General features: G+C 40.4%; 1 protein-coding gene across 4 annotated transcripts in view; it reads left to right on the forward strand.

Annotated features, from left to right (window-relative positions):
* The window catches only part of UTRN (utrophin), a 584,696-nt gene that overhangs the window by 75,733 nt on the left and 495,999 nt on the right, over window positions 1–12,964 (forward strand). For all 4 annotated transcript variants that reach the window (XR_008598285.1, XM_054999201.1, XM_054999369.1 and 1 more), the window contains exons 4-7: window positions 5,673–5,765; window positions 6,974–7,051; window positions 8,977–9,069; window positions 10,401–10,573. Coding sequence is in view for 3 of the 4 variants with exons in the window: in XM_054999201.1 (XP_054855176.1) it covers window positions 5,673–5,765; window positions 6,974–7,051; window positions 8,977–9,069; window positions 10,401–10,573 (437 nt within the window). In the remaining variant the exon portion in view is untranslated. The remainder of the gene's footprint in view (window positions 1–5,672; window positions 5,766–6,973; window positions 7,052–8,976; window positions 9,070–10,400; window positions 10,574–12,964) is intronic.

Genomic DNA, 12,964 nt, shown 5'->3' on the forward strand with positions numbered 1-12,964 from the left:
ATGTTGGATCAGGCCAGTGGCCCATCCAGTCCAACATTCTGTCACACACAGTGGCTAGAAATCCAGTGCCATCTAAAGGACTGTCAGTGAGGCCAGGACACCAGAAGCCCTCCCACTGCCTTCCTTCCAGCACCAAGACAACAGAGCACCACCTCCCCACAAAGAGAATACCATCTATCTCCTGTGGCTAATAGCCACTGATGGACCTCTGCTCCATATATTTGTCCAGTCCCCTCTTGAAGCTGGCAATGCTTGTAGCAAATGTCCAGTGGAAGTGCCACAGGGCTCAGTTCTGTGCCCAGTGCTTTTCAGTATTTTTGTAAGTGATCTGGATGATAGTGTGAATTTGCAAATGACACCAAACTGGGAGGAGTGGCAAAATCCTTTGAAAATGGATACAGAATTCAACAAGATCTGAATACCCTGGAAAAGTGGGCAGATTAGAATGAGATGCAATTTAACATGAATAAGTGCCAGGTTCTGCACTTGGGTAACAAAAATGCAAAGCATGCATGTTGGATAAGGGATACACTTCGGTTAGCTGTGTTCGTGAACAAGATCTTGAGATACAAGTGGATGGGAAGCTAAATATTAGCAGTAAATGTGATGCAACAGCAAAAATGGCGAATGCAATCTTGGAGTGTATCAACAAAGTCATAACATCCAAATCATATGATATCATTGTCCTTCTATATACCATGTTACTCAGGCCTCAGCTGAAGTATTGTGTGCAGTTCTGGAGGCCTCACTTCAAAAGGATGTGGACAAATTGGAATGGGTGCAGAGGAGAGCAACTAGGATGATCAGAGGCCTGGAGACCAAGCCCTATGAGGAAAGATGAACGGATTTGGGAATGTATTGTCGACACTGATCGGTACTTACACAAAAACTCCAATCACCACCCCCGACAGAAAAGAGGCATAATGAAAACATTAGTGGATCGTGCAAGACAGATATGTGAGCCGCAGTTTCTCAATGAGGAAATTAATCATCTAAACCACGCACTTCAGGCAAATGGCTACTCCAGAAATGAAATCTGAAGAGCAATCAAACCCAGGATGAATCAAACAACCAAGGAAAAACAGTCTCCTACAGGAAAAGTGTTTTTGCCATATATCAAAGGAATTACTGATCAGATGGGAAAGCTTATGAAAAAGCATAACCTTCAAGCAGTATTCAGACCCACCCGAAAAATACAACAGATGCTACGATCAGCAAAAGACAGTAGAGACCCCCTCACCTCTGCAGGAGTATACCGTATACCCTGCAGCTGTGGACAAGTGTACATCGGGACCACAAAGCGTAGCATCCAGACAAGAATAAAAGAACATGAAAGACACTGCAGACTTTGACAACCTGAAAAATCAGCAGTGGCTGAACATAGCCTAACTCAAACAGTGCACAGTATCTTATTCCAGGACACCAAAATACTGGACAACACTTCCAACTACTTGGTCAGACTGCACAGGGAAGCCATTGAAATTCACAAGCATAAGCAGAACTTCAACAGGAAAGAAAAAACCTTAAGAATGAACAGAGCATGGTTTCCAGTTCTGAAAAACACCAGGCTAACAAAACACTCTATACACGACAATAGCCCTGCAGAGAAGATTAGCATATCAAGTACCAATCCATATGCAAAAGAACTGTATCCACCTCAGGATACAGTGAAGCCTCCCGCCATTAGCATTCCACACCCTGGGAAACTCTTACAGGATGACTCAGCTCAACCCCACCCCTCCTGAGTAGATACAAATGACCTGCCAACATCTTTTCCACATTGTGACACTGAGAGATCTTTGTCTTTTGGTGCTACACCTCTGAAGATGCCAGCCACAGCTGCTGGCGAAACGTCAGGAACTACAATGCCAAGACCACGGCAATACAGCCCGGAAAACCCACAACAACCATCGGATTTGGGAATGTTCAGTTTGGAGAAGAGGAGATTGAGGGAAGACATGATTACTTTCTTTAAGTATTTAAAAGTCTGTTACTTAAAAGTGGGAAGGGCGCTGTTCCTGTTGGCAACAGAGGATAGAACTTGCAATAAAGGGTTTAAACTACAAAAGGGAATGTACTGACTGTACATTAAGAGAAACTTGGGATGGGTCATATGTTTGGTAATGTGTGATATGACCATTCCTGGACCTCAGCTGCTACAACTTCCATAATGTGCGGTATAAACCAGTATGTTAAAATATGGTTAGTATTAACCATTTTCTTTTGGCTTAACATTGGAATCGGGACTCCAAAGTCCAAAGCAACTATGGTTTATTTTGTTGAGTTAAGACTGCCCCACTGCTATAGTTTGTTATGGGGAAACACCAGAGACCATTTTACAAGCTGAGAAGTTGAAGAGGCAGGAAAATTGTCTTTGTAAGTTTGCTCAGTGTCAATGTAAAGGTTAATCATGGCTAATTTAAACCATTGGCTTGGATACCACCTAGTTTTCTCTGTCCACAAGTGAGAGTCATTTCTTCCCTTCCACGGCAGCCCAGAACATACTCTGAAATACTGCCAATGGGAGACTCTATGAAATAGCTTAGGGCGGATTCAGTGGTCTCCTGCAGGATATGAAGATTGTAGAAAATTGCCCTCCTCCAGCCTGTGATGGAAATTTAGGTGGGATCCAGGCCATAGTATGGAAATCTGCTTTAAAATGTTGCTTCATATTTATAGCTGATCTGTACAGCACAATTCTAAGCAGAGATACTCCAGTCTAAGCTTACTGAAAACAATGAGCTTAGGCTGGAGTAACTTTTCTTTGGCTTGCTCTGGTAAAAACAGCTTAGGCAGTCAGACATGAAGATTTACCAAATGTTAAGGTTACTTATATCAAATCTTTGTACTTTTGGGACTAGGAAAGTTACGGCTCAAATCTGTGACTGGTTCATATAGTATTTTAAAACTAATATGTTATTTTCGAGAAAGCAAAATTTAGCTACATACTTCAATGAAGTATCTTTTTTGCTGATCAGTGCAGAAATTTTAAAACTTTTTAATTCTCTTGCAGAGACAGTTCAGAATTTTGGTGGTAGTTGGGTGGAAAATGTATGTGCCCTGTAAGAACTGTGGAATAATGCATGGTTAGACTTGGCCATCTGATGCTTCACTCTTTAGAACATTTACTTTCCCCTTAGAAGTAATTTCCAAGAAGGAAACTTACAATTATAGCCTTAATTTCTTTAAACATTTTCCCTGCATTTTAGGAATTTAAAATCTTCTTTTGTTTGGCAAGACTCAGTATGAATAAATGCAGATTGGGAGAGAGAGGGCATGAAGAGATGAACTGGTTCTTATGGCCCTTTCTTACATGCCCAGGGTAATGCTGATCTCCACTTTGGAGGCAGGAAGGAATTTTCCTCCAGGCCAGACTGGCCAATGATCTTGCAGGGTTTTTTGCCTTCCTCTGGGCACAGAGCAATAGTCACTGGAAGTGAAAGGGGGGGTGGGTGGAGATAGCTGTGAATTTCCTGCATTGTGCAGGAGGTTGGACTAGATGACACTTCAGGTCCTTTCTTTCTAAATTCTGAAATAAATATACTTTTTGCTATTTACCTCAATTTTTGCAAGCAATCTGTTTTACATCTGGTAATTTTTCTATTGTGATTTTCTGTTTACTTGAAAAAAATCAAACATTTTTTTAAAAAAGTACATGGTCAGTGCAACAAAGTAATCTACCAAAGAATAAATGCTTCATTGTACTCTTTGAAAAACTGAAATACAGAAGTGCCTTCTTTAACATCATAAAAATACATTTGGAAAAAGTCATTCTAAATTTAGGTCCTCGGTTGGCAAAATATGCTGAAATTCATTTAGTGAAACTGTTATTTTACCCTGCATGCTGACCTTTTTGCATTGTGAATGATTTCCCACATCCAATTCCCATGTCTTCGCTGCATGATGCAGAAGTGCACAATTCATACTGTACACAACGAACTACAAATCAGTTTCCTATCTTTATAAAAAGAGCGCTCAAACAGTTAACTCAAACATTTAAGCTGTAAGAATGGCTACTCCTTTCAAGCCCAAGTCCAAAGGGTGTTGCCAACATTTTGATCTGATTATTGAAGGCTTGCAGTGAGAATGTGACGGTGCTTCTCAGGCAGGTTATTTGGCAGCTGTCTCACAAATAATAATAATAACAACATTCAATTTATATACCACACTTCAGGACAACTTAATGCCCACTCAGAGTGGTTTACAAAGTATGTTACTATTATCCCCACAACAAAACACCCTGTGAGGTGGGTGGGCCTGAGAGAGCTCCAGAGAACCGTGACTAGCCCAAGGTCACCAGCTGGCTTCAAGTGGAGGAGTGGGGAATCAAACCCAACTCTCCAGATTAGAGTCCCACACTCTTAACCACTACACCAAACTGGCTCTCTTGTATCTCCTCAACCAACTGATTTGTAGCCTCCCCTACTTCTTTAGCCCAGACGAGCATGTCTAGAGTATTTAATTTTTTGTTACTTTCCCCCTTCTTTTCTCTCCACTGGGAGTCTAATGTGGCTTACAAATCCTCCCCTCTTCTGTTTTTTCCTAGCCATCACCCTGTGATGTAGTTCAGGGCTAGAGAGTTACTGGCCCAAGGTCACCTAGTGAGCTTCTATGGCAGAGTGGATATTTGACCCTGTTTCCCCTGGATCCAGTGTAGTCTATTGGCTGTGATGGAGTAGGATCTGGGAGAACCAAATTCAGATCTGTTGCTCCACAGTGGAAGCTTGCTTGGGTAACCTTGGGCCAGTCACACATTCTCAGCCTAACCTGAGGTTTGTTGTGTGGATAAAATGGAGGAGAGGGCAGTGAAGTAAGTCACTTTAGTTTACCACTGGGACAAAGGTGGAATATAAATGAAGTAACATGTAATACAATGAAATAAATCCTAGACTAGCACTCTAATCACTAGTAGAGATGGGCATGAACAGCAATACGAACTAACCCCCCCCCCCACGAACAGCCCAATCTGCTGTTTGCAAACAAGCTGTTCGTGAGGCCCCATTCTAAATGAACAGGTGGTTGTTGCAAGCCTCGTTCATTGCTGTTCGTTGCTGTTCGTCAAGACAGACAGTCTGGCACCTGCAATCAATTTCCTTGGCAACTTAGGCAGGGATTATCTGAACTCTGTCTGAACTACTGCTGTTGCCCTGCAAACCCCAATCTAAGCCCAATTTAGCTTGATAGGAAGGTCTTCCTTCCAAGTGTGGACTGGAGCTCCAAATTTGTTACAAGAGGAAAAGACCAGGGGGGAGGGGGGCTCCCAGCTCTGGCCTTCAGGAAGAGACAGCTGCTGCTAGAGAGACAGGGTGGGTGCATTGGAGCTTGAATTTTCTTTGTGTGTGGTGGGTTAGGGATCTACCCCTGCAGGTTCCAGGGCTGCTGCCAGGCTCTGGGGCCAAGCTATTATTTATTATTGGTACATTTCTTGCTGCCTGCTCAGGTAGAGTTTCTGGAAGTGGTGCGGTAGGGATCTTGATGGCTGGAGGAGAGCCTGCTGGCCCCCACGAACAATGAACATATTCATCACTGTTCGTTGTTCGTGGATGGCAATGAACAACGAACACCATGTTCAGTTTTTTTTTCTGTTCGTGCCCATGTCTAATCACTACTCCATTCTGGCTTTCAAGTTGTTAGTTTTTAACTAAAAGTAAATACTTATTTTTGTATTACAGTGTGGAAAGCCACCAATAAAGGACATGTTTACAGATCTCCGAGATGGGAGGAAGCTCTTGGACCTCTTGGAAGGTCTCACTGGTGGTCCGCTGGTAAGCAAAACATTTATTTCGATCATGCTTAAATAGTAGTGGTAGCGTTTTGCTTGTTTAGTACACTGTGCAGTTCTTTGCCTACAGTTGTTGAATGTATGTGTTCAGAGTGGGTTGTAGGAAGAACCATATCACTCCAGTCTTGGGTCATCAATACTAGCTCCAATTCATGGTATTGCTGTTGAATTTTTAAAGTTGTATAGGGTTTGGGACTTCCTTCTGTTATATAGACTTACCCATCTGCTATGGTCATCATCTGAGGCTCCGCTTTGTGTACCCCTGCCTCTGAGGTTTGGCAGATGGTGGCCCCAGAGAGAGCCTTCTCAGTTGTGGCACCAAAATTGTATTTTTGTTGCCTCAGTCTCATATTCCCTCTAGGGTTGACAAATGGTTTCAACAAAAATACTGGACTCGATAAAAATGTGTTGACCAGCATGTGTGCACAATAATTAAATAATTAAATAATTAAAAAGGAGTAAATCTACATAGGAATGCACAGATACTATTGCTAATTATATTTTATACAAAATAAAAGGGGCATAATAAGAAACATAACCCATCCAAAGCTAAGCATTTTAAAATTCCCATTGTCCTGAAAGAGAAGCAGCATATGCTTATCCAGTGCTTTTTATTTTTTAAAAAGATGCCAGTATTCATATATAGGGTTGCATTGATTTCTACCAATTCCTCCTTCAGCACTTGGAAGAGCCACCAAAAGGTTGCCGGTATGCAGTACCAGTGAGTACTGCCTCAAAAAGAGCACAGTGCTTAATTCTCCCACTGAAATTGCTAGGAAAATTACCATGGAATCCTAACCATGCTTAAGTAACTTTCCATGAGCTCAGTGGCATTTACTCTTGGGTAAATGTGCATAATCTTGCAGCCTTAAAATACTTACCAGCAGTAAAGTGCTTGCAAATCTTCAGCACTGCTGAAATGATAAAAATGCAAGAGACATTTCCTAACCGATGTTGGACTCCCAGGCAGTAATCCAATAAAATAATGGGACTGGTCACTCAGAATGTTAAATCTTGTGTATGTACAATATCGTTGTGCTGTAGCACTTTTCACTTCTGGAATGAATATCTAAAACGATGGTCCACATTTTTGTAAGGAATTAATAATAGCAGTAATTAATATATACCATGTGAGGTTTTCCATATGCTTAATGCTTGAATTATTTAACAATGTATGGTTTGTTTTTAAAGCTCAAAGAACGTGGATCCACAAGAGTCCATGCCCTAAATAATGTCAACAAAGTGCTTCAGATTTTACATCAGAACAATGTAAGTTTCTATGATCTGCTTATTTATTTGATGTCCTGAAAAATAATGATGACAATGTAACTATAAGCTCAAGCTGCTTAATGGCCTGTTTGACTATATTCTGAAAACCTGGACGTTGGGAGAAATTAATAAAACTCAACACACCTACATCTTAGTTTCCATAGTGACGTAGTCTTGTGATGATAGTTTTTTATTATTAGAATTAGATTGAACTTGTATTTCTTGTTTCTGAATTCCTAAGGACATGAGACTTTCTCTAGACTTTGTAGCTTATAGCTCTTATCTCTTATTGGTTATGCAAGTAAGAATATTGTCTACTTTTATACTGTAAATGCACAGAAATACTTTCTTTACTGTTGCTAATGGGAAATGACTCTTTTCTCTCCAAATTAATTGTACTTGTTTAAAAATGTGATAGAAGGCATCTACATGATGATCTTTTCTTGAGCTGTCAGAAGCTCTGTTTTTGAACATGAATTATTAACTTAAATTGGCTAAAGACACTGAAGGTTTGACAAGATGACCAAATATTCCAGCAGGTGACGTGTAGTAGAAACTCTACTAATGAGGTTTCTTATGATAAACTCTCGATGAAAGTGTTTGCCTCCCTAATAGTTGGACTTGGAACTCTGAAAACCATAGACTCTGGAACTATTTGTTGTGAATTTGTCTGTACTGAATGTTTTCATGTGAACATTTTAGCTTGAAAGGTGCTTTCAAGGGCCCAAAATATTCCCTGACAACTTCACGAATATTTTTTTATAGCTATTCACGGTTTGCTCATTTCTACTTGACTTTTTAATTTTTTAAGAAAAGAAGGATCTTGTTTTGGAAAGTTCTGAAATTTCACAAAATTACTATTTTAGTACAAATAAATACTTTAAGTTAAAAACTTACCTATGAGGCTGTAGTCAACATTGCTGTTAATACTGGTATAGATGGTTCATAGTTACAGCCCTGACAACATATTAATTTCTATAGCATTTTTGTAAAGTGTTGAATGGTTCTTGGAGTTGTAAATTAGGTTGCAAGATAATCTGTGACTCAAGGCCATACTGTGATCTTTTTGGATAGTTTGGACTTGAATGAGAGTCTCTCGTATCCAGAAACAGCATTGTGTGTGTGGTATTACATCTATCCAATTAAGTGTTACTTACAAAAGGAGAATTCACAGTGGACAATATAGAACTATTTTCCACATGCCCAAGGTACTATAAACGTTGTGTTCCGAAGCCCTTCTCCTCTCCCCTTAATGCCACATGATGAGTGAGGAAGGCAGGGAAGAGGTCTGCTCTCTGAAAAAAAAATCCCACAAGGAATGTGTATATATCTAAAGCAGCTTCTTGGAACCTGAGCTATATGTACAATATTTATAGAAAAGGAAAAGGGAGAGGAAATGGGCTTTGGTCATTTTTAGAAACTAGCCATGGTTGGCTTCTCATCTTTCTGGAGCAGGAAGTAAAGCAAGTATATTCCTCTTGTACTATTTGTAGGACAAGAAAATTTTGTGGGAAGAAGAGCTGGGCCAGGAAGAGTGTGTATACCTTTTTAGGCTTTTAAGGAGCCTTTTAAAGAAGCACATATTTTCCCTGTATTGGTGGCAGTTTTTAGAAATATTTTTCTGGTGTTCTGAAGTATCCAGGAAGCTTCTCCATGATGCTTACCAGAATTATTTTTCTAATTTCTCTTGATAACAGTGTTTGTGGACTGTTGGGCCTAGGCATAATGATTTTTGTTTTACTTCTAAATATTTCATGTTCATAAGTATGAATTGTTCTGACAGTAGATTTTAAAACATACAATTATATAATCTGTACTGTTTGCTTGAAAATTGAAATGGTTTGGTTACTTAAGATGGGAAGGGATGCTGTTGACTACAAAATCCAGCATTCCTATTTGATTTAGAGATCATTTGATGTTTTCAGGTGGAGCTGGTGAACATAGGAGGAACTGATATTGTTGATGGAAATCACAAACTGACTCTTGGCTTACTGTGGAGCATAATTTTGCACTGGCAGGTGAGGTAGCCTGGTGCTTTTGTTTTTCTTCCACTCTCACAAGAATAATGAATTTGTATTAGACTATCTCCAGCTGTAACCTAAAGAGCCAAATTATAAACTTGGCATGTGCAATTTTCTTGTGCTACCCAACCAAAAAATCCTGAAAGCCCAAGAATTTAGGATCAGCTTGCAATGTGGATCATACATCTTGAGCTGGAGAGACAGAGCGCTCTGATGTGTGCACAGTACTGCTTGAATTTAACTATAGAGGTTAATTTTTATTTTGTGCTAGATCCCACCTACAATGTTCATGAAGTTGATTAGAAATACTTTTGACCTTGGATTCCATGTTTCATTTTCTAGTTATGCTTTCAAGTGAACTCAATTAAGTTTGATTTCTTGGTATTGCATATTTTAAATAAAGAGTGGGATGAGTGGTTCCTAAAAATTGCTGTATCTTTGTAGCACAAGGCCAAGTTTATGCTGATTTGAACCAACGTGGCATCATCCTGCTCTGGTCCACCAACAGTAGTAAAACAATGGCAAAAAAGTTAATTGCCCTTCCCTAAATGCAAATCAAGGCAGAGGACTGCACTGTTGTAGGAACTCCTGAACTAACAAGTCAGCTGGTGGTATATGGTGTGCTGTTACTGCTTGGTAGCTCATACATCTGTGTATAAATGGGTGTGTGCTTCTGATAATATGAGGGAGAGTGAGAAGAAGACTTCTATAATTAGATTAATATTTACTGAGTATGGTAACAGATAGGGCAGCAAGGAAGGGAGGCTGATCGTGAGCTTAGAATCACACAAACCCAGAATGCAGCAAATAAAGAGAAATTATTCCTAGTACTTTGGTTATTTTGACTAGTTTGACTAGTTTGTCCACCCATTGCTAGTGCAAGCAGAACTCACCTGTGACTGTATGTATGATATCCCCAGGGTGAAAAAAAGGAAAGCGAATGTATTGTTGTAAAAGTGGTAAAAAGGGGCAAGTAGAATGGAGAGGAAAGGATCAGGTGGACATATTATAAAGCTCTAGGATACTGGAAAGAACATGATGAGTAGCCAAATGTGGCCAGGAAGGATATGGGGAGGAAGAAAAGCAGCATATGCCGAGAGGCAGGTTAAAAGCAAAAGGAAGATGGAGTTCATTGCAGATGGGGAGATAGAGGACTCTGGAGTAGAGTTCAGACACCATGAGGAGTGGAGAGCAAACAAGGCAGGAGTCAGTTGCTGGAGTGCATAGGCTTGGTCAGTTCTATTTTCAGAGCCTAAATCTTCGTTTATTTATGTTTAGGCCAGAGATTTGTACATGTTTTTGAAGCCTTTTATGTATTTTTCCTTCAGGTCAAAGACGTTATGAAAGATATAATGTCAGACCTACAGCAAACAAACAGTGAAAAAATCTTGTTAAGTTGGGTGCGACAGTCTACTAGGCCTTACAGCCAGGTCAATGTTTTGAATTTTACCACAAGCTGGACAGATGGGCTTGCCTTCAATGCTGTGATCCACAGACACAGGTAAGTGGAATACTTGTAAAATACTACATCTCTAGTGAAATAAATATCTCATGAATCTTCCTTTTGGAGAGATTAAGGTTGCTTGATGTGAAGTGATACATTTTTTTTAAAAAAACATGTCAGTAACAAATGACAATAAAAGGCAAGTTGCCAATGAAAAGTTTTCGTTGAGCCTTTTGTTCCTCCTCCTGTTTTTCAGTAAATAAAAATATTTGAAATTGTTGTAAAACCCACTTGGCATATGTTAATTAGAGAGAGAGCTGGATTTTTCTTACACACATATTGTTTACTTGAATAAGGAACAGCCAATGGCAATAATGGCTTTTGTTTTTAAAAATGCATGGGAAAAAGTAAGGTAATTTCTAGAATCTTAACGAAACCAGAGGTGAATACTAATATCCTGTAAGTTCATATGTGCATATTAAAGGTAAAGATAATTTCTTTCTTGCTTTATTGCAAGTTTAGTTCTGTTGTAATATGCTGGCTGAAGCAATGAAACTTCTGATAAAAACTATTTTTTTCTCTGAGCAGATGTACTGAGGAAAGGGTATATATGCCCCAATCCAACTCAGCACAATCATAACTAACTGCCAGTGAAACCAATGCAACAAGTAACTTATAGCTGGCTAACTTAAGTCCTAATGTTTTCTTTGGCATTTGGTGACAACTAATTTATTTGGATAAAGGTTGTTGGGCTGGATTGCTAGCACAGCAAATTGAGGAAGATATTTTTGCTGTCTTCTTTTTTCAATACTGCCTCCTGCACACAGAAGACCAACTTCTGAGGATTGGGGATGCTCAGGAATAATGTGGAATATAAAGTGTGGCTTTTGCAGTGGGAAGGGGGAAATTGGCAGTTGAGTCAGGACATTTTCTCTCTCTAGAGGTATGCCCCCCGCCCCCGCCAAATGTATTATTCAGATCTGGGTATCCGGAATATCATATATATTTAATATTCCAGATATTTGGGTCCAAATATACAGGTATGGTATCCTAATCTGGTTTTATTCAGGAATTCTGAATATAGCTGCTCATTATTCCCTATGGAGGAACCTATCCAGTGGGGCTGGAGGGAGCATTTTTCAAGCAAACTCTGCCAAAATTGCAGGAAACCTAGTCCTGACTGTCCACAAAAGACCCCCACACCCCAAGTTTAAAAAAGATTGGATCCAGGGGTTCAAATCCAGGGGCCCCTGAGCGAACTGCCCCCACCACAGTCTTCATTGTTTCCTATGAGGGTAAAATTTTGAGTTGGCTTTAAGGTGAAGACACATAGGTAAGGCAGCTACTGGTCAAATGCCCAGTGCCCCAAATGTGAGCCAAGAAATCCCAACAGAACCAATGTCAAACCAGAGAATCTCAGCAGAAAAGTCCAACAGAGCCAACATCAAACCAGAGGATCCTAGTAAGACTGATGTGAAACAAGCTCAACAGAACCAGTGTCACTCACAAAAGACAGGCAGAACCCAGGGCCAGTGACACCTTAGAACAGGACCAAGTACCAAGACATCAGTTGCACAGTAGCAGAACCACAGACCCTGCACAAGCTCTCAGCCCTGGCAGTGGCAGACAAACACAGTTGTTGTAACTTTGCTTTAGTGTAAGATGGATCCCTCTTCCAAGAAGGCCTCAGAAAGTGAGAGAGAGGGATAATTTTGGGTAACCCAAGTTCTCTTCTCTGTGCAGTACACTCACTCACTGGCTCAGAATGCTGAAGAAGATGCCCTTTATGACTGGTCTTCCTGTTTCCCCTCACCCCTGCAAAGAAGAAAGTTTAGTTAACACAACAGCATGCTGCACTAGCTTCATTTTTGGAGCTTGTTTTTTGGCACATACAGTTCTCTACTTTCCCTAACATCTCTCTTCTGGTGGAAAGAGAACAATATTTTTGATGCTGCTTTTCTTCTGCATTTTATATAGTGTCCTATGCCACACTATATAAAGGGTCAAGCTGGTTTTCTACCTAAGTTAACTTTGGGAAGAATACCTTTCCCTACCTTCCCAACATAGACTGACAGAGGATGCAGGCACAAATGTGCTCATTTCATTCATTCTGAAAGTCCAGAGTTGGGAAATTGAAGAGCAGCAAACTGACCTTCAGGAAAACTAACTGCTCAACTCTCCAGGGGAGCAGGTGAGTGCAGTGAGGGCTGGCAATGTCACCTACATAGAAGAAGACATGCTTGTGCTGTAGCTTGTTGAGAGGCATGAGAGGTGCATCTGAGCCATAAGAGAGAGGTCTGGCCCAGTAGCTCAGAGGACTGGTGGTATGCAACTTGCGGGGCTCTGAAAGGTAGTCCCTGACTATTGTCTCTGCTGTATCCTGGCTCATGCATCTCATGGTCCCAGAGGGGCTGAGCACCTTCCTGATGATTGCCATCTATGTGGACA

This window comes from Eublepharis macularius, chromosome 1 (assembly GCF_028583425.1).
Source record: "Eublepharis macularius isolate TG4126 chromosome 1, MPM_Emac_v1.0, whole genome shotgun sequence".
Classification (NCBI taxonomy): domain Eukaryota; kingdom Metazoa; phylum Chordata; class Lepidosauria; order Squamata; family Eublepharidae; genus Eublepharis; species Eublepharis macularius.